At 37.3% G+C, this 22,106-nt stretch overlaps 3 protein-coding genes across 5 annotated transcripts in view; 1 reads left to right on the top strand and 2 right to left on the bottom strand.

Moving 5' to 3' along the window:
- Positions 1 to 10,860, bottom strand: part of stox2a (storkhead box 2a) — a 68,543-nt gene extending 57,683 nt beyond the window's left edge. For both annotated transcript variants that reach the window (XR_008644408.2, XM_055205032.2), the window contains exon 1: positions 9,689 to 10,860. Coding sequence is in view for 1 of the 2 variants with exons in the window: in XM_055205032.2 (XP_055061007.1) it covers positions 9,689 to 10,010 (322 nt within the window). In the remaining variant the exon portion in view is untranslated. The remainder of the gene's footprint in view (positions 1 to 9,688) is intronic.
- A 4,397-nt stretch (positions 10,861 to 15,257) lies between these two features.
- ing2 (inhibitor of growth family, member 2) lies at positions 15,258 to 18,321 on the bottom strand. Of its 2 annotated transcripts, none has more exons than XM_055205029.2 (2): positions 17,420 to 18,321; positions 15,258 to 16,637 (listed from the first exon to the last, which is right to left on the bottom strand). In XM_055205029.2, exons 1-2 carry the CDS (start codon positions 17,556 to 17,558, stop codon positions 15,934 to 15,936), a joined length of 843 nt encoding a protein of 280 aa, XP_055061004.2. In that variant the 5' UTR covers positions 17,559 to 18,321; the 3' UTR covers positions 15,258 to 15,933. The 2 variants fall into 2 exon arrangements, with proteins under 2 accessions (XP_055061004.2, XP_055061005.2); XM_055205030.2 differs by lacking the exon at positions 17,420 to 18,321 and adding an exon at positions 16,847 to 17,060.
- A 525-nt stretch (positions 18,322 to 18,846) lies between these two features.
- Positions 18,847 to 22,025, top strand: sod3b (superoxide dismutase 3, extracellular b). The gene is made up of 2 exons (XM_055205031.2): positions 18,847 to 18,998; positions 20,056 to 22,025. Exon 2 carries the CDS (start codon positions 20,068 to 20,070, stop codon positions 20,644 to 20,646), a length of 579 nt encoding a protein of 192 aa, XP_055061006.1. The 5' UTR covers positions 18,847 to 18,998; positions 20,056 to 20,067; the 3' UTR covers positions 20,647 to 22,025.
- The last annotated feature ends 81 nt before the right edge of the window (positions 22,026 to 22,106 follow it).

The following is a 22,106-nucleotide window of genomic DNA, read 5'->3' as shown; positions in this document are numbered from 1 at the left end:
AATTGCAACCAAAAGCTCATTCCACCGTTCATCGAAATGTATAGAAAAGTTACGAATGCCGCCACAGGACAAACATGTTGTCTAGGACAAAATACAGAACAAGTGACAAAACGCGCTCTGTAGAGTAGTTTGTCCATTTAGGGCTACTGTAAAAACATGGCGGCACAAAATGGCAACTTCCATGTATGGGAACCCGCAGTGTATGTAGATAAAAATGACTCATTCTAAGATAATAAAAACTATACAGTTCATTATGTGAGGTCTTTATATACCACTGATAATATAGGTATGTATATTATATTGCATTTCTGTCAAGAGATCCTTCTAAAAGTTACACACTGCACCTTTAAGGTAAGTGGTCGCAATCAATTTATTTAAGCTACATTTAAACAAAAGTTTTTGGTTTTGTTTTGTATTTCAATTTTTTTAATGTAACTTAAATTAATTGCAACCACTTACTTAAAAAATTTAGTAAATTGAATGAATCATTTTTTTCAGTGTATTTGTGTGTCTTCTGTATTTAGTTAGTATTAAGTGTCTAAACTACAAACACATATGTATCTTATTCTATGTTATTAAGAAACAAAACAAGGAAGTCTTTGCAGAAAATCTTAAAAAGCTATTCTCTTGTAAAGAGCTCCATTGTTACCAGAATAAGAATCTGGGGCAAACAGAATCAAACAATGAAATAAAGAAAATGCAAAATAGTAAACATAAAGTGAGATCTAAGCACATGGCCATTGAAGAGTTCAGATGCAAAACCCTCCTAAGTGAGTCTTACATGTTTTCTTGTAAATGAGCATTTTTATAAGGCTCTTATGTTTATGTTCAGTAATTTTAAAAAGGTTATTAGTCAGTAATTCAAATGCCCTATTTTCCAAAATGTCATTTAATTTACGCAACTTACAGTCAATACATTTTTTCAGTATGTGTGTTCCCTGGGTTCGAACACATGACCTTTTGCACTGCTAACGCAATGCACTAAACAGGAACACTGTAGATAATACCAACTTCATTGGTATTTAATAAATTTGACTGTTTTTCGGTGTAAAACCCTCTTTTATTTGGCCAAAAACCTTTAAAAACCATTAAAATGAATCTACTTCTTTGGACAAGACATAGTAAACAGGTGCAAAATCACTTAAGATGCAACAAGAAACATTGCAATATGATGAAACTTATCTAGACATTAGGGGGCGCTGTGATGCATGTGGCTGTCACCCAAGTTTGGATGTAATCCACGATCGTTTCACATTTGTACTCTGTGCACTTTGAGGACCTCAACAAACAGGTATCTCTAAATGACCTGAGGCCAGGATTAAACCGATTTGAAGTATTTGATATACGTTTAATACATGCAGAAAACATTTTGTCAATATCATTATCTCATTTTTGAGGTGGCGTTTAGTGGCTTTTGCATCTGAGCTCTTCCAGTTACTCTTTTTCCAGGAAAAGTCACATTTTGGGTGTTCTGTTCTCCAAAAACCTACAACCATAAAAAGATGAAAAAAGCAAAAAGGTTTTGATCCTTTTTTTAATTCATAAATAATAACAAATAAGATTTTAATGATATTTTGACCATTGAACTTGAAAATGTCCCCGCTTTTCATTTTTTAAAATCTGGTCACGCTATAATATATACACATTTGAGAGTGGAATTTATGTTTTATGTATGGAGTCAGCCGGTAAAATAGTTTATTTGTTATGCTGCGTTTACACCAGCCGCGGTAGAGGCATCAAGCGTGAGTGATTTCATTGTTAAGTCAATGTGAAGACGCGTTGACGCGCGTCCGGAGGTCTCGCGGCGCAAATGAGGCATTTAGCGAAGCGCAGTAGACGCGATTCCGCCTCATTCGTGCGTCTAGTTCGCGCAAATAGTGCAAATTGAGCGTCTGGTGCTTTTTGTGCATAATGCCGTTGATGCGAATTTGCGGCTGATGCCCGGGTTGAAAAATTGGAACTTTGGCAGATTTTCAAGCCGCGTTAACCAATCAGAAGCCTGCTGGCAGCCCCGCCCGGAAAAAAGCAGCTTGATATTGTCCGTGAGCAGTCACCCGGAGCTATTCGACACAAGTTCTTATTTCTGTAGAGACAGGAATGAGGACTTTGAGGACATTGGGCAACCTGGTAAGTTGTAAATACGCATTTCACTTTTGAGTCACGTGATGTTTAACGCGGCATTCCCGCCATTTTTTAAACTATTTTCCCCCTATAGTAAGGTGGCCAAATACAAACAGGTAACTCTCTCGATGAATGCACGATCAGCATCAGCCATCTTGCTAACAGACAACCGCATAGCACTTTCCCCTCCCACAAGAAGCGGATTTCGCCTCTGACTCGCGAATGCATTCAAACTGTTTAAGTGACAAACTAGCAGACCCGATTTTGACGCCTCAAACGCGGCTGGTGTAAACGCAGCATTATCTGTCTGCATTGTTTTAGCCCCCGATTTAAAAGTTAATATACAAAATCAGGTAATGTTGCAAAGATGCCCAAAACTTAAAATTTGCATGGCACAATTCCCAGTCCTGCGCATCAGTTCTAAATACCAATCTGAGTGGGATTTACTGGGACTGTAGGGCATTGCATAAAATGCATTCAATGCAATCCAACCAAATCAGAGTTTGAGTAGATCACACATTTGAACGTATGCTAAGTTATAACCCTCATCTCCATCTTTTGATGAATTACTGTTACCATGAAAATGTACTAAAATATTTCTTGTTAAACAAATTACTACATTATTTCTGTTGCATGTCAACTGCGCCAAATCATGTTGAGTTTTGTAAAAAAAAGGTGCTATCTGTATACCTGTTTTATATAAAAAGGGGATGTGCTTGCACTAAAATAAATGAATTAAAAAATGTGCACAGCAGATGCATTTAATGTGGGGTAATCTACATTAAGGATTAATATTCAATCACATAATCTTTCTTAAAGGGGTCATATTATGAATTTAAAAAAAATGTAAAATAAGTCTTTGCTGTCCCCAAAGTGCGTATGTGACGTTTTAGCTCAAAATACCTTACAGATAATTTATTATAACATGTTAAAATTGCCACTTTGTAGGCCTGAGCAAAAAATGTGCTGTTTTGGGTAGGGATGGGCAATATAAACGATATGCAATATAAACAATACAAAATTGCCATACGATAGAGATTTTAATTCTATTGCACGCGGTAATGCATGTTGATGACGCTATCAACCCGTGAAATTTAGAGCCACGAGCTGCTGCCGGCTGCAACGCATAATCATATTCGTCATTTTGAATAAACATGGCTGAAAGCGTCAGCGAAACAAAGGAGCTCGTGAAAAAGACTGGTGCAACATCTATTATTTGGACTTGGTTTGGATTTAAGCCGTCCAACAAGCAGCAGGAAAATATACTCTGTAGAGCAGGGGTGTCCAATACGTCGATTGGCAATGCCGGTAGATCACACATAAGTTAACTGCTGCTTCACGCGCAAAATTGGCATTATGGACTTAATCACTTTTTCTAAGGGTCTTTATAACGTGTTCTGAAACGAGTCTATTAAAAGCATCATACCGCAATACATATCGCTATCGCAAGAGGCTGCAATGTATATCACAAAATGGATTTTAGGGCATATCGCCCATCCCTAGTTTTGGGTATGTCCTTTAAAATGCAAAGGATCGCAATGATGTGGTTTTTTAATATTGAATCTCAATTGTGCTGTCAAGTTTTTTTTGTCACTATCTTTCTCTCTGCACTAAATGGCAGTGCAGATTAAGGGGCGGTTTTATTGTAATTGGCCTTGCAACTGTACCTTTGTCACAAAACAGGCAAAATCTGAACAATCTAATTATTCACATGCTTACAGATAATTATTTACCAAAACTATGTTACTGGTTTGTTCTTTTTCAAAATATCTGGGTTGATAGAAGCACTGGAGACGCAATTATAGCACTAAAACATGGAAAAAAGTCAGATTTTCACGCTATGACCCCTTTAATATTATTTTATTTCCCTTTAAAAACTAAAATTAATTATTTTACCAAAACATTTACTTTAAGTGACACTGAAAAGGACAGAAACCCATTAAGTTCAATATCAGTTTCAATGGAACAATATTCCGAGTGCATGGCAACTTGCACATCAGGTCTTGCATCAGGTTAGTGTCTGGTGAGAGATTTACAATCAGGCGTTAAAAGCAAACCTGCATGGGCATCATCGTCCCAAACACAACATCAGACAAATATGCAGTAAAAGAGCTCAGAGAAAGCACCGCTCAGCATGTCTTACTGTTGACCTCTCTGACACAGACCTACAAAAAATGATTTACCCTCTGTGAATAATCGGGTATAATCATGACACATCTCACAAACTTAAAACCCTGCAGGGCAACGCACAAAGAGCATGTGGAGGCAACCACAAAACATATCATGAACCTTTAAGACTCAAATTGTTTCAGTGCAAAACAAATGTTTGGTACTCTTACTATCCGTCTCTCCGCTATGCAGATTTGCTGATCCTTTGACTATTTCCCGTCATTCATTTTTGCACTCCTCCCTTTCCTGCCATTGAAAACAAGGCATTTAGGGTACACCATGTGTCAAACACAGTTCCCTTCCTGTCCCCCTGGTTTCCTTCCCATCTGCACCGAAACAAGACCAAAATGCTGTCACCACACTCCATGCGTGTACACAACTCCGATGGCCATATTGATATGTGTGTTTCCGCCCTGCGACAGGTTATAGAATTGCTCTACTGTATGGAGAGACACTGACATTCCAAAAACCGGGCACTGACATGGATGCTAAACAATGAACATCCTTCAGGAGTGATTCTCGCTTTCCAACAAATGATTACCATCGCGCAGACGCCTTGAGGACTTGTGTCTTGTGAAATTTAAAACTTCACAGTCTTTGGGCGACCTCCGAGTAATACAAAACATCAGAGGTAGCAATCCTAATTTAACCGGAGTATAAATCTTCAACCCATTCCAGCCTGACATCCACAAGGAAATACGGGGCTTTGGGTTACACATCTCCAATTTCAATTCATTTAGAAGAAATAATGGCAGGTTATGTTTTCACACTTAACAGAAACTATGTCCCACAGTTGCATTTATGTTAGCATGGTAGTTTCCGTTTTTCTTACTTTTCCCAGGAGTGCACCTACCAATACAATATAAGCTTGAATGCGAGGTTATGCAATGGCAAGGCACTACAGATAATGGCATCTGCCAATTCATAACTACACCAAAACTACTCCGTAAGTATTGGCACAATAAAGGCAAAATTGCTAGTAGACTTTTCTAGTCCCTCTAGTACCTAAATGTGTTTCATCCTTGCTTGTAAAAAACACTAAAGCTGTTCATTTCAAAAGCTTTAATATGAGTTTAAGACAAACACCATGTCTCCTGTACTTTTTCTTGAAGTTTTATGAGGCAGGGTTCAAAGAAGATGTGGGGTGAGATAATGTCACCCTTAGAAGATCTGTCATTAAGCACAAACAACCTTCCCATATCCACATAAACAACTACTTCTATTTATGATAATCATACACCTGAAGAGATCTTTGCCATTTCAAGACAACTTTTTTTTAGCACTAATGGGATATTTTTTAGCTGTCTAGGTGGCTGTGTCTGTGTGCAGGGGTAATGTCTGGGTTACTGACAGCATTTAATGCCTGGAGGTGCAGGATATTCACATTTAATCCCAGCAAAACCAATTTCCCAATTTGAGGCATAGGGGTTATAAAGCTCCATGGGTTCTTTGATGAAGCTGCTGGGGTTAAAGATGGTGTTTAATCCTGGTATTTAATGGAACGCATACACACTATAATCAAGAAGAGGAGTTTTAAAGGGGTCCTTGTTTATGATTTCACTTTTTTACTTCAGTTAGTGTGTAATGTTACTGTTTGAGCATAAACAACATCTGCAAAGTTACAACGCTCAAAGTTCAATACAAAGGGAGATATTTTCGCTTTTTAAAAACTACAAACAAATGGCTGGATAGACTACAAGTGAGCTTCTTCCTGGGTTAGTGACATCACAAACCCTAAAATTTACACAAACCCTGAGAGAGGCCATATTGGACTGCTTTTTATGTTGTAGTAAGGATGTAAGCAAAGGACAAGCCTGCTAGGCAGTTAGCTAGATGCTAATTCATACTTATCTTACAAACATCTTTTTAATCCCAACAGCGAACTTCAAATGTTGGTGTTTGTTGGCATTTGTGTGATCAGTTTAAATTATTCTTTGATTAAAGCTTTTATGTGGTAGCCTGGGTGCCAGCCGAATTTAGCCCCGCCCACAACACTGTAGGCTTGGGGAAATTCGGTCTGGAGTCTACGTGCTACTATGCTCAAACAAAAACTACCGGACAAATCAAATTGTCAGAGAGGGCTTTATACGATGATGGACAGATGATCAACAGTAACGTAATCAACCACGTCACCAAAGAGTGCTTGTGTTGAATCCGTTTACAAGAACGATGGCTGCCGCTGGAGAATTAAGATATGAATATTCTGTCATCGAGTCTGTTCTAGATGATATCGACAGCGCATTGATTTTAAAAGAGGAACAGAGAAACGCGATCAATACATTTGTTGATCAGAAAGATGTTTTTGCCATCCCTCCTCCGGGTTTCAGCAAAAGTTTAATTTATCAGCTGACTCCGTTGCCAGCAAAAAACATGCTATTCTGAAATGTCCTGTAAGATCTGTGCTAGCACAGGTTCTGTTTGATCCACTTTTGGTCTAATTCGGACTCAAATATATAAGGGAATATTGACAACGGTCAGTGTACCAATTTGAGCATATTGCGATTTCTATAAGGACTTTCAACTGTGTGTTTGGAATCAGTGGATTAATAGAAAATATGTGAAAAATACTTTTTTTAACGAAACATGAACACATGTTACACTGCACCCCATAAACCCAATCAAACCTTAAAAAACAGCCAGTTTATCACCCCTTTAAAAATACTTCGGCTCCACAAAGTTGAAAATCAATTCAGTTTAACCTGCTTTAGGTAATATAATATAAAGGTACATATACATAATTCCAGTGGCGGCTCGTGACTGCTCATCCGAGGATGCAAATTCAAGATATGTGTTCGTAGTGTCATGTGTGTTGCCTGTGTTTTCAAAATATGTGTTTATTGCGTCATGTGAACCATGTGCATCACGTGTTTTGTCAAAACCGTTTATGATTAAAGAGATGCTCACATTCACAAAATACACACAAGACACTTCCTTAACAGTAAACTCTGATTATGCATGAGATTATGCAAGTATCTGGCAAACATGAGCGTCTCTTTTATCATAAACCCTTTGGACGTGTCTGCAGCAGGCACTTGTTTTGACAAGACAAGTGATGCACATAGGATCACTCGACACGGAGAACACACATTTTGAAATTACGAACCACACACATGATGGGCTACATACATGTTGCATCGAGCGCCCTCTAAAAAGAACTGCATAATACATCTTTATATGACATATAAGTAAAATACTAGAAATTAAACAGTCACAAAACAAACAAATAAATACATTTTATTAATTTTAATAAAATTAATAATTATTAAAATGTAATAATTGTATTATTAATAAATAAATAAAATGACATGAAATTCATAAGGCATGCCAGCAAGACTCTTTAATTTCTAGAATTTTACTTAATCATTGATTAAAGAGTCTTGCTGGCATGCCTTAAGAATTTCATGTCATTTTATTTATTTATTAATAATACAATTATTACATTTTATTAATTATTAATTTTATTAAAATTTGTACAATTTATTTATTTGTTTGTTGTGTGACTGTTTAATTTCTAGTATTTTACTTAATCATAGATTAAAGAGTCTTGCTGGCATGCCTTAAGAATTTCATGTCATTTTATTTATTTATTAATAATACAATTATTACATTTTATTAATTTTATTAAAATTAGTACAATTTATTTATTTGTTTGTTGTGTGACTGTTTAATTTCAAGTATTTTACTTAATCATTGATTAAAGAGTCTTGCTGGCATGCCTTAAGAATTTCATGTCATTTTATTTATTTATTAATAATACAATTATTACATTTTATTAATTATTAATTTTATTAAAATTAGTACAATTTATTTATTTGTTTGTTGTGTGACTGTTTAATTTCAAGTATTTTACTTAATCATAGATTAAAGAGTCTTGCTGGCATGCCTTAAGAATTTCATGTCATTTTATTTATTTATTAATAATACAGTTATTACATTTAATTAATTAGTCCTTTTATTAAATTTAATAAAATTTATTTATTTGTTTGTTTGTTCTGTGACTGTTTAATTTCTAGTATTTTACTTAATCATAAATTAAACAGTCACACAACAAACAAATAAATAAATACTTGCAAACCTTTATGAGTGATGGTGGTTGAGTAAAATGTAAAGCATGTCTTAACCTTCAGCTGTCAGTACTTGAAATCAATATAAAGGATTAGAAATCTGTTAGCTAAAAGCAAAAATATGCTAAAGAAACAGCACAAACCAACTTGCCATGCTTAGGCTTAAAGAAAACTGCAAGTAACTGTAAGCAACCGATTCAATGTTTAAATTCTTTTTTGCTTTGCAGCTTTTGCACCCATGGAGCTCCCAAAGATGTATGAATCTTTTAGAAATTGAATTAAATAATGTGCTTTGATGAATTTAAAAGCTTTTTTAAGGAATGAATTGAGATAGCATACCACAAACTCAAAACTATCCAGAGATCAAAAGCTTCTTTCAAATCAAACACAAAAAGTCCAAATCTCATTGCAGTCTCTTTATCAGTGGTAATGTAGATCAGCCTCTTCAAGGCAAAGAAATCAAATCCGCAACTGCAAATACTAAACATTTCACTACATTCCAAAACAGGCCTTTTAGTACCAAGTATACTGGAATGGGAAAAATTTTCCTTTTAGTTGCAACAATGGGTGCCGGTTTGCTTCATGTTTGGACTATCAGTGTACTGAAGGCCCACATTTTCACAGTCTCACCCTTGAAACTATCTTTTGTTTACATAGCCTTGAACACATACAAAACTTCAGGACAATTAGTCTACAAAAGGCAAATTGTTACACTTTTCTTCATACTTTTCTTCATATGTTGTGATGTTCATTCATCATTAATCTAAATGTGTTCACATTTAATTAAGAAATATCACATCCCAGAGAGCAATATAAGCCGTTTAAGAAATGGTCAAGTTTTCAAACCTTTTTCAAGCACTTAGACTGTAAGAACATTCCACTGAGATTAAAAACAACTTTTCACACTCTGAATGAATAAGATTCAATGGAATGCTATAACTTTAAACCTGTTTCTCCTTCAAGACCCATCAAGATTTATGAGTGTTAAGGCAAAGAAAGGAAGGTCTGTTTATCTTAATAGGGTATGTGTGTACATAATGTATGAAAGTGAGTTTCTTAATGCATGATTTATGCATACATATTATTATATGTTTAAGCAAATACATATAACAAAAATAATGTAAATCAATATTTAGATGGTTAAATCCCAATATGCACCCCATGCTGTTTTCACTTCCCATGCATGTAAACCTGTGCACCTACACCTCACAAACCACACTGCACACTAATCTTTCTGATGCATGGACTAAACGATCAAACATGTTCCTCTTTTAGAGAACTATGTTTGTCTGTCCATGAAGGATATCTGGTCCCTGTCGTTTATTCGGGCTTACCTATGCACTTGATCTCAAAGCCCCTTGGTGGTTTCAGGGCCCTCCGTGTCCATCCTTCCCTCAGCACCTCCAGATGATCCTCCTTGCCTTGAATGAGCAGAACATGTTCATCAATCCAGCCCAGAAAGAACGTCTCCGATATGGCGTCCGTCACTTTCTTATTCCAGAAGTGCTGCATGTTCTCCGCTTTGAAGTCGGCGAATATCTCATAGCCGGTGTGATGGTGCTGGAGCTTCTCCGTGACCGCGGGCAATTCCTCGGTGCTGACCCGTGACAGCACTATGGCCAGGGAATGGGGGGCTATCTGCAGGAACTTCTCCATTCTGGAGGCGCGTTTTATACACAGGCCACGGCGCGGATTGCGTCCCTGTCCGATGCTCCGCGGCACTCACACGGTGTTTTATTGCGCACCTTATTGAATTTCCAAAACGAGCACATCGCACCGTGTTTCACTTTGGGTTTATTTCCAGGAGCCGAGGCGCTCCGCGTGACGGCGGAGGGTCCACCAGCATGACACGCGCGAGGGAGACGCCAATGTCATTTATTCGTGCAATAAATGCCGCGTTCCGTATGCTGAGCCCATAGCCTGATGCCAACGGTCCGGTGGGCAATAAAACAAGGCACTGCACTGATCGACAGAGTTGAATAATCAATAGGGCTGTCTGTACTAATAGATCGCAACCTGCCTCTTTCCACACCTCTCCCGCGGCATCATGCGCAAAGGAGCGAAAGAAAGCGCGTTGTTCTCCAGACAGATCGCCAGCATCGAGGCCTCTCCAGCGGTGCCCTGATCGATCCCCGCATTCATTGGTGATGTTTGCCGGCCATAAAACGCAGATGACTTCATCCCTTCTTATTCATTCCGTCTTCATTTGGTGGTTGCCTCCCTGTCTGTCTTTTCTTAGTTTTTTTTTACTGACAAATCACAGAGACCGCAGGTTTGCGTTTCAGAGGTCAGACTCGCAGCAGTGAGGTTGAGCTCGTGCTCGGTGAGGTTGTCCCCCGACGCCTCGCTCCTGGTGTCCGGTGCGGCGGCCGCGGATCTGATCGAACGTGCCGTGAAGCGCAGCGACGGGAGCGCGAGCGGATCACCAGATGTTTTCCTGACTCCACCTACAGGCGGCCTGCAAACATGGCGAGTGTAGTGCACGAATCTCGCAACAGGTGAACATGGGAAAAGCAGAGCATGGATGGCGGTATTCCTGTTATTCACAGGCAACTAGAGCATTTGGTTGTGGGTTCGACTCCAGGGAACACACCTACTAATAAATATGTATAGCACAATAAGACGCGTCAGAAGAAAGCTACAAAAGAAATGTAAATTGCTATCTTAAATGACTAGGTCAATGCAATTAAATAATTTTTACGTGTGGAGAATTTTGTGGAATAAAAGTGATGTGAAGACGTGTTGTTCCGTGTAGTCGGTTCAGTGACTTCCTGTGAGAAGGCAACTACTGCCCATGTGCTTTATATTTTAAGTTATGCCATCATTAAAAAAATTCCAAAATCAATCTAGTTTTATTACTAAAATATTCATATTTATATCATAAATTGATTGAACGTTTGAATTGAAAATGTAAGTCCTTAAAGAGATAGTTCACCGAAAAATGAAAATTATGTCATAATTTTCTCATCCTCATGTTGTTTCTAAACTTGTATGAGTTTCTTTTTTTCTGATGAGCACGAAGATATCTTGATAAATGATGGTAGCATCTGATTATACACATTGACTTCCATAGTAGGAAAACAAATATTATGGAAGTATTGTAATAAATGATGAAGAAGATATTTTGATAAATATCAAATAAGTGCTTATCACTTATTTTTGGGTGAAATATCCAATTTAGCTAAACTGTGGATTGTGAAAACCAAGTGCATGGATCTTGTCCAACAAAGGTTCAGGCTATTCCACTACACTACACAAATTGTATCCTTTATTTTACCAGCTATAATCCCATTGAGATATAAATCACTACTGCAAACCTTGGCCAAAATGGCAGCACAAAGATGTTTCCCATAAATAGAATATACCTGTACAAAAAAATGCTAGGTTGTTTTAACCCATGGTTGGCTAAAATATGAATATTTTAGGTTCATTTAAACCAACTGTTGTGTTTGTCCATATTTGACTAAGTATGGGTTGAAACACATGATTTTTTGGCATACATCATAGAAAGTTTTGTACTTGTTTTTTTACTAAGCAGCAATCAAAAGAAAGATTTTGGATTGTTATCTGAAAAGTGTATGGATCGGGCTTTATTTGCATTTGTGTGTGGCTGCATTCTCATTGATTAAATCACTTCTATACTAGCCTATGAGAGACAGAGAGTGGGGAGGGGGATGGCTTTGGAGTCAGGTAACCATTCCCAAGGTGTTTCCTCTTGCTTAGTGATTTAAGTATAACTAGAGAGAACAAGACTGACTCTAAAAATGCTGACCCAGGGTTGCAATTGTTTGGTTAAAAGAATGTCCCCACACACGCCCACATGCCCAGGTAACCTCTAAATAACAAAGCCTTTGAAATGTGTAGGTAGGATAAGATTTAGGTGAGATTTACGTGCATATAATAATTAAAACAGGACTTGTTTGGGAATAGGATTGATGACAATGGTAAAATTCTGTTTGTTGCATTTCACATTAGATGGTAGAATTAGTGGAGTTGTGAGATACTTATTAACCAGCACATGCATGGGTTCATAGATTGTGTGAAATGTTAACGCAACAAACCCTAGGTTATAGAGTAATCCTGATTACTGTGTAACCCAGAATAAATATACATTCACAAGTAATGATCAACATTTGTCTTGCTTGAAAGAGCATAACTGTTTTGTTGTATTAAATATGGAGGCTTTTCTTTACATTGTCGCAAAATGATTAGCTATCTCATACTGTTAAATAAGATATTAACACCTTTTAACATGTCTGACTATATATTTTAGACTAGAGGAATAATAGTCTTTATTTTAATTTCGTCTGCTGAGATCAACAAAACTTCACAGATCAGACTTACCTCAAAACAGTTGATAACTTTACTTGATGGTGACATCTGCTGGCAGGACTGTTGTTTATATTTTTAAACTTAACATTAGATAGGTCTGATGTGATGACCATCATGGGTTATCAAGTATCGTCCTGTTTTGTTTTACATGTATAGGCAAAGAATGGACTTTGGAATGACTACTACAATTCCAAATGACTGAAATGGGTTATGGGACTGTACATTTCACTTATTAAGTGGTTCAATTTACACAGTGTCATCACAAATACTGTCATAAGATTATATTTTCAAGCTTAGCTCAGAACAGCAAAAAACTAAACGGCGAAATGCAGAAACTAATCTGCAATTTTTGTTTAAACAGACTAAAATGACACTTTTTTAAAATGGGCCTGGCATTTATTTAGAATAACGTGACTAAAGGTTTTCAAACATTAACTGTTAAAAATCCTGGTTGCCTTAAATTTTTAAGTATAATCTAAGCTTAATGAGTTATTTTAAAGTATTATTTCTTATCTTGATTAGGGAGTTGCTGTAACTTAGGGGCGGTTTCCCAGACAGGGATTAGACTAGTCATAGACTAAAAAAAAATGTAAGAGTTGTCCAAACTGAACAACTTGCACTGACATACCTTAAAATAGATAAGTGCCCTTTGTTTTGCCTCAAAATGCACACAAATAATGTTTTTAGTAAGGCATGTTTGTTTAAACTAGTTATATTTTCTAATTAAACTAAGGCCCATAGCTTAAGCTAATCCCTCTCCGGCAAACTGCCCCATAAAGTTGAAATAAGTTAAGCTAATTCAACTTTAACCTCCTAAGACCTGGAGTGTCTACATCCGTGGACGCCACATTTTTGTTGTTTGCATCATAATACTTAATTCTGTGTAACTGGAACCTGTTGTACACAAACATGGACAATCACACTGCTTCATGTTTAAAGAAAAATATTTGGTTATTATATTTATTGATTCTTCCTAACCCCAAATAGCTGGAAAAAATCTAAAATGCACACCAAACCAAAGCTATTATACCAAAGCCAATATATTGGCCCATAATCGGTATTAGATGTTTAAAAGCAATTTTTCACACTATCGGCCAATAAAAACAGCCGATGTAAACCTGTCATGGCCGATATATCCAGTCAATCAAAAGAGAAAAGGAAAATGGAAAGACTTTAAGACTGTGTATTGAAAATGTAAAGAAACATCACTAGTTTAATGTTCAATATTAATGGTCATTATACGAATGAATAACATTCAGAAAATTTAATCTTCAGAATGTAGTTATTGCAAGTTAATATAGCCACCAAACTATCGGCATTAGCATATATCGGTCTGAATAATCGGCTAACGAAGGAAAATTTTTATATCAGTGCATCTCTACTTACTAGTGATATTTTTCTATCTAGTCAAATCATTTCCTAACAAAAATAAATAAAGTTTTTAAAGGGGCCATGGCACAAGACTTTTTTAAGATTTCAAATAAATCTTTGATGTCCCCAGAGCACATATGTGAAGTTTTAGCTCAAAATACCATATAAATAATTTATTAAAGCATGTTAAATTTGCCACTTTGTAGGTGTGTGCAAAAATGTGCCGTTTTGGGTGTGTCCTTTAAAATGCAAATAAGCTGATGAAATTCAAACACTGATCACAATGATGGTGGTTTGTTGCAATTAAAACTCAATTGTGCTTTTCTATGCACTAAATGGCAGTGCTGTGGTTGGATAGTGCAGATTAAGGGGTGGTATTATTCTAATAAGAGCTCCTTATGACATCATAAGGAGAGCCAAATTTCAACGACCTATTTTTTCATGTGCTTGTAGAGAATGGTTTACCAAAACTAAGTTACTGGGTTGATCTTTTTCAGATTTTCTAGGCTGATAGAAGCACTGGGGACCCATCATAGCACTTAAACATGGAAAAAGTCAGATTTTCATGTCATGGCCCCTTTAAAAGGGTCTTTGTCAGATTGTGTTTTAGAAAGAACCTTTAACATCCACATAATTAAAATGTGTGTCTTCTACCTTCTGTGACAAAAATGGTTCTTCTGTGGCATCCCTGCGAAAGACCTCTTTATAGCACCTTCATTTTCAAGAGTGTATGCCCAGTTTATATGCTTCCATACTTGTATGTCACACATTTAAGTATACATCTTTAAAAAGTCTTTAATATCAGTAGAAACAAAACCAGTGTGCCCAATGTATTGGTATACACTCTTAACAATAAAGGTGCTTAACGATGCCATAGAAGAACCGTTTTGGTTGAATGGTTTTATATAAAGAACCTTTAACATCCAAAGAACCTTTCTGTTTCCAAAAGGTTCTTTAGATTATACAAATGTAAAAAGAAATGGTTCTTCAAAGAACCTTTGACTGAAAGGTTCTTTGTGGAACCAAAAATGGTTGTGAAGAACCTTTTAAGCATACTAATTTTTCAGTGCAGTGTAGCATTTCTGTTATTTAATTTATTGGGCGTTCCTCGTCTACTCAAAATACTTAATATAGGTTACATAAAAAATTGTTTGTATTGTACAACTCTTTTGCCACTACCCTATAATTACAACAAGCCGATTAGAGACATAACAAGCACTGATTTATTTAAATACATGAAACTTAAACAAAACTGAAAACATCACTCCAAAATAGTAACAAAGAAAGTGAATTTGTTCTTTCACTGGAAGACATTTCGGAGGTGTTTTTTCATATACATTTGCTAAAATGTGGAATGAAAGAACAAGAAATGCAAACATAAAAAAAGATGTGGACATAATGCTGTGCATGTCAATCATGTGCCTCTTTTTTAACAACACATATTACCCTGGACTGGGTGACCTCCAATATATAAACGCTTGAGGCTTATTGAAACCAACAAATAACAGTAAAACGTTAAAAAAAAACTCTTCATTGTCTATGGACATTAGTGGCAGTATCTTAAACATCTGTGTTTCCAGGGTTAAGTCTGTTGGTCATATTTACCATCCATCCTAATGCATTAGCAACAACAGCACCTGTTTGGAAACGTTTTAGCTAAGTGCATGAGCCAGTGTTGTAGTCGAGTCCAAGTCAAGACCAGGGATCGGACTTTATCTGGACTCGCTCTTGACTCGGACTTAAGTTGGACTCGACTACAACACTGGCGTGAGGAGAACCTTAACATAAGTTAAACACAAAAAATGCCAATCCCCATACAGGCATATTTTCACTTAAACAATCTTTAATATTAACATAGCACATCTTCTGTAAGGCACTACCTGGACCGCCTATCCTTCTTGGCCCTATCTGCGCTCTTTTCCATAGTCTTTTCGCTGTCACCCCTGCATTTGGGGCAATACCATTTACCCTTGGGTTTGTAGGTGAGTCCAACACATGAAAAGTGGAACCACTCAATAGGACACTGCTCATTGTCGCAGCCAATCATCTCCCCATAGGACACCTGTTCGCAGAGGCAGTAGGTGGGCTCATTCGGATCTATGGTGAACTCGACCGGGGACGCTTCTCGCTCCTGCTTGGCTTTGGAGCGCTTCTTCTTCTTGGCCGACTTGGACTTTTTCTCACGGGGCTGCGGTGGAGGCTCTTCGCCTAGGTCTTCCAGGGCCCCGTTGGCACCGTGACAAGTGTCACGGCTCTCGCTGTTGCGCTGACGTCTGGGCCGCCGTGCCGAGGAACGCTCGGGCAAAACGTTTGCAGAGGTGCTTGCAGGATCGTGCCTCACCTTCTCAGGAGGTCGCTCTGGTTCTCCCGGCTCCAAGAAGCAGGGCGAGTGGGCCTCGATCTGGCGTGACCGATTCTCCACGACTTCCATCATCTGTGTGACCACATGGATTTTCTCGTCTCCCAGCTCCTGGCTGCTGATGAGAGCTCGCTGCAATTGAATCTGCAGCCGCTTGCGTTGCCCGCTGTCAGCCTCCTTTTTGTACTTTTCATAGATCTCATCCACCTCCCTGAGGACCTCTGAATGGTTCAGAAAACAGTATGAATAAGAGTGTGAAGTCGTGGGTGCTTTAAATGAAACATTAAAATTAAAGAGGATGTAACTTGTTCAATACATTTTACAAAGGCACAACCTAAACAGACTACAGTCGATTGTTTGTTTTTTTCATGTCTTGGTTTCTCTATTTCTACCCCTGCCGCTGTGTAACAAAAACATACATGCAGCTTACCTGCCCGAGCATACGTGCTCCCCTGTATTACAAAAACGAGGAACGAAACGGTGCTTTGAAACATTAAAAAGAACCGTTTCCCGTTGCACAGAAAACATTTCAACTACAACATTTATTTGCAAAGTCCGACAAAGCAAAACCTAACTGCAAGGCAGTAGTAGGCGTCGGCTTCGAGCTCTAGCCGTTTTAGATCCGCGCGAACAAAACGCAAGCAGACAGAAAGCACCATTACGTCGTAATGTAGCAGATACTATGGTAACTAAAGCAATGCGTTAAGAAAGAGCGCAGCTAAACAACAGTACAGAGTATGCACTAGTCAAAATGGCTGATCACTGGTGGTACGGTAGTGTTGCTAGAACAAACAAAATAGCCGAACGTGCCAAAGAAGCAATTTAACTAAAACACAACGACTGTGTGCACCGTAAGAAACACTAGCGAAACGTTAAATAAAAATGTACTTGACGTTTACAAGAAATTAGACAAAGCCGGTCTATTGGGTAAAGTGAACACGGCGTAAACGTACTGAAATATACATCGTACTACACTGGCACCTTTCGCCGATGTTTCGCTTACCTTGATACTTCGTGTCGATCTCGCGTAACAACGAAACATTCCTCTGTATGTCCAAAGGTAGCGATTCAACACATTCCAAATAATCCTCCACGTAGTTGACAAGCTGCGATTTTTCCACGTTTGGATAATGCCCTAACATGGTGATGGTAATACATCAAGCAGGTATGCACCTTTTGGACAAGAACTGCGGTTTAAAAACGAGTGCTTTCCACTCATAGGTTCCTTTAAAATATGATGTTAGTTGGCAACCTTGTGCTGAAGCCACTCTTTCCGGGCACATTCAGTCCAGTCTTCCCTGGCTACGAGAACTCCTTCAAACAAAACTATCGGATGTGCGCATGCGTAGGATCAACCCATAAAATGCCGCGTTTGGCATTTTCAGATGCGTTAGCAAATGAGAGGCGACGTTGCTGAGATGTAGGCGGATCGCAGGATCAGCTGGGCGCGTCCAGAGCTCATGATGGGAGGATCGATTCATTAAAAACGAACAGAAACCATACGAGCGTTAGCATAACATGCTAAGTCAACATCGGGTTGACAATAATAAGTTATTATCGTGGGTGGAATTATCAGTGCCATAGTTCTACTTCATTACGGTTGGACGTTAAATCGTCAAGTTTTGCTCTCAGTTCAATCGACGTGAATTTAAAGTAAAATATTGCGCAAGCTGAGAATGAGCCCCGTTCTGTTGAAGTAGCGTGGTACTTCACTTGCATATCTATGCTCATTGACAAACCGGGTTTACAAGCGTACAGCTCAGTCACAGACATCTTAGCATTGATACGCTACGCAAACCAACGTTCTGCGCTGCATGCAGGACATCTCTGCCCAGTGTCCGGGGACTTTCCCCTAAGCAATGATGGTGAAACGAGGTTCCCAGTACGTAGCTTAGGATACAAGTTTTCAGGCATGCGCAATAAACTCCTCCTTTGGGGTAGTATATATAGAGCGAAAGCCAGCCATGTGTTTGCATGATGGTGATATTTTGATGGTCTGTCTTCAAATTTCTCCCATTTTGTTCATTTACAGCGGAATTGGGTAAATTATTACCATAGTTTACAACACAATGTGAATCGCATTTAATGTAGTATATAGATAAACACCTCGTATTAAGACTGAAGAAATCATGTAAATGAAGCACATACGTCACAATAAAACGTCAGGCTGAAACGCCCCTTACAATGGCTTTCTGAGCTAAAAGTACCGTAAAACAAGTCAAATCTTAGTTTTTTAAATTGCATCCAAATTTCATTAAAAAGTTCGGTAATTCACATTAGGTAAACAAAGGCTTGCACGTGTACGTTCAACAATCTTTAATTTACCCACAAAAACAGACGCACGACAAGCAATCCCCCTATCTTTTTTTTCCAGATTATACTATTCAGAATTTTTTCGTACTCCATTTTGGGCAGGTCTGCAATATGATCCGTAAAAGATGGGCAAGCACAATTTTTATCATTTTTTACGCCCCCTAAGTTATACAAGCATGAAACATCAAACTTAAATGTATCACATGCGACGGGAACACTGACCAGACAATACGCAGTTATACAAAATACTCATTTTGATAACGCAGGAGGTACGTACTTTGTACAATATAGCTAATTTACTGTACATTGTGATCATAATGTAATGTGTGTGTGTAGATCAGAAACAATGTAAAACTTGTCCTCGACTACTATGTAGGCTACGCATTATGTATTGCAGTTATGAAGTAGTGTACTTAATAGCGTATATATTTTTTTGAAAGTTTTAGGGTGTTTGTTGAAATGATTGTATTTGCACTGTGTTTATAATATAGTACCCGTTCAAAAAGGTACACCTTTGAACCCAAAGAGTGCATATGAAGAGTTTCGTTGCAAAACGAGATATCCACCGTTTTTTTTAATTGTTCAGAAATCGCGTTTTTTGGTTGTGCATTCCAATTAATTTCAATGCAACTGCAGTTGGTTTGTTTTGATTTAAAACCTTCATAACTAAAAAATACAGCTAAGTAGCACCATAAAACAAAATAATAACATGATAACATAATAATAAACATGTTTTGACAAAATTGTTAAAAAATGGATTTATCTCGTTTTGCAACGAAACTCTTCATATATAATAGTACTTCAAAGATACATATTTGTACCTAAATAGTACATATTAGGACCTTTTTTAAAGGGTACTGCCTCAGTGACAGCTTTTGTACCTTTATTTTTGACACTGTAGTGTAAGTTTAAAGGGATAGTTCACTTTAAAATGAAAATTCTGTCATCATTTACTCATCCTCATGTTGTTCTAAACCTGTATGAATGTCTTTTTTCTGATGAACACAAAAGAAGATTATTTTAAGAAATGATGGTAAACACACAGCAGATAGTGACCATTGAGTCCATAGTAGCTATAGCTTTGTGTTTACCATCATTTCTCAAAATATTTTCTTTTGTGTTCATCAGAAAAAAAGAAATGCATACCAGTTTAGAACAACATGAGGATGAGTAAATGATGACATAATTTTAATTTTAAGGTGAACTATCCCTTAACATTTCAGAGTGTTTAATAAGAGGAGAAAATGATACTTTGATGAGGCAACATGTGGTTTGAATTTCTGAATTAAGTGTTTTATAATATAATAAAGTGTTATTTTACCACAGGGAAAAGAAGAAATGAAGATCCTTTTTTCATCACTTGTGGCCCTATTGTTGGGTTGCCATTTGTACGTTTGTGGATCATTCTCAGGCTTAGCATATGCATCAGAGTACAGTACTGGATCACTTCAGGCAATGTGTAGGATCTATCCCAACACTGGTCTAGCATCTGGGATGCCCCGTGTGTATGGTCGTATTTTATTTAAACAGTCTGACCCAAAGGAAAAACTCAAGGTGACTTTTAGACTGTCCGGATTCCCTGTCGACGAACAGCCCAGAGCAATGCACATTCATGAGTATGGAGATTTACGCAAGGGCTGTGATTCTACAGGTGGACATTACAATCCCCTTGGAATAGACCATCCACAACATCCAGGGGATTTTGGAAACTTTGTTCCGAAAAATGGGAAGATTCGTCATTCGCAGCTTTGTAATGCAACACTGTTTGGAAAGCTCTCAATAATTGGCCGCTCTGTTGTTATTCATGAGGGAGAGGATGATTTGGGCAGAGGTGGAAATGTGGAGAGCCTGTTGCATGGCAATGCTGGAAGGCGACTGGCATGCTGTGTTATTGGATTAGGCAACCCCAAATTTTAATAATGCTGGCTACACATTAAAGCCCTTTTTTGTGGTTTATCACAAAACATCCCAATGAAAAAAAACATATAAAAGACAATTATGAGCCATCAGCTGTTAACCTTTAAAAACAAAAAGTGGTGTGTTTTGAGACTATTCTAGTAGAATTTAATGCTTTAACAAGTGAAGTTGCTGAAAGGTGTTTTATTGGTTCCTATTTCTCATATAACACCAATAGCAGCAAACATACCAATAGAGACACACATACACCATTAAAGCTTCAATTTTGTTCAATTTGTTTTTAGAAGGGCATTAAGAATGTATTACTTTTGGCCAAATAGCTTCTGTAGGTTCTTTGAAATAAATAGATGCTATATAACAGTAGTGTCACATTATTCAAAAAAATAGAGGTTTTAAAGGCGAGGTGCATGATTTTTTAAAAAGACTTTGGAAAAGGGAGTCGGGCCGAGTATCAAAACACACTTGTAGCCAATCAGTAGTAAGGGGTATGTCTACTAACCGATATCATTGCCTGGGTTGCGTATGTGTGGGGCGGGTCTATCAAAAGAAGGTCCAGATTCTATTTGGGGTAGAGGCGTGTTTGTTTAGATTTTAAATATCAACAGGCTTTCAGAGATCATGCACCCCGCCTTTAAATAAATGTTTGTTTTTTAGATTCACAAGGTTTAAATAAAAAAGCATGCATTTATAAAACTGACTACTCCAGAACTACATAGACACTACAAAAGCACTCCCAACTCTGGAAAAGTATATTAAGCCTTTTACATGGATGGTAAAGTAAAATGTTAGTGCTGTATATTTAAATTGCAACATATTATTGTTTAACTCATTTTAATCTGTGTGTGTGTAATGCCTGTATTTAGTTTTTTGTTGTGTATATAAATGAATGGATGACATATTAAAGGGATAGTTTAAAAAAAGGAGAATTCTGTCAGCATTTACGCAGTCTCATGTTTTATAAATTTCTTTGTTCTGATGAACACAAAGGAAGATATTTTGAGAAATGTTTGTAAACAAGTCGTTTGTGGACCCCATTTACTTCCATAATATAATTTTTTCCTAATATGAAAGTAAATGGGGTCCACAAATATCTTCATTCATGTTTATCAGAACAAAGAAATGTATACAGGCTTGTAACAACATGAGAGTGAGTAAATGATGACAGAATTTTAATTTTGGGTAAACTATCCCTTTAACTAAATAGCAGGATTGGTACAGCAGTTTTTAGATAAAAGCATTTCTATGGAGTTGAAATGCAAATTAGCACATGTTATACTCTTTATATACCATGCATTCTATGTTCTATGCATATTTTTTTCATGTTAATATACTGTATCTATTCAAATAAACAAATAAAATTAAAATCTTGTTACATCTTGTTAATAGTTGTTACAGTTATTATTAGTGCCTCTATGATACAACAATATACATTAGGCTGTCTTATCTTAAAAATAGATTAC

Source organism: Misgurnus anguillicaudatus, chromosome 3 (assembly GCF_027580225.2).
Source record: "Misgurnus anguillicaudatus chromosome 3, ASM2758022v2, whole genome shotgun sequence".
NCBI classification, from domain to species: Eukaryota; Metazoa; Chordata; class Actinopteri; order Cypriniformes; family Cobitidae; genus Misgurnus; species Misgurnus anguillicaudatus.
Note: the sequence above shows the minus strand (reverse complement) of the source record. Positions and strands in the feature narration are given on the sequence as shown.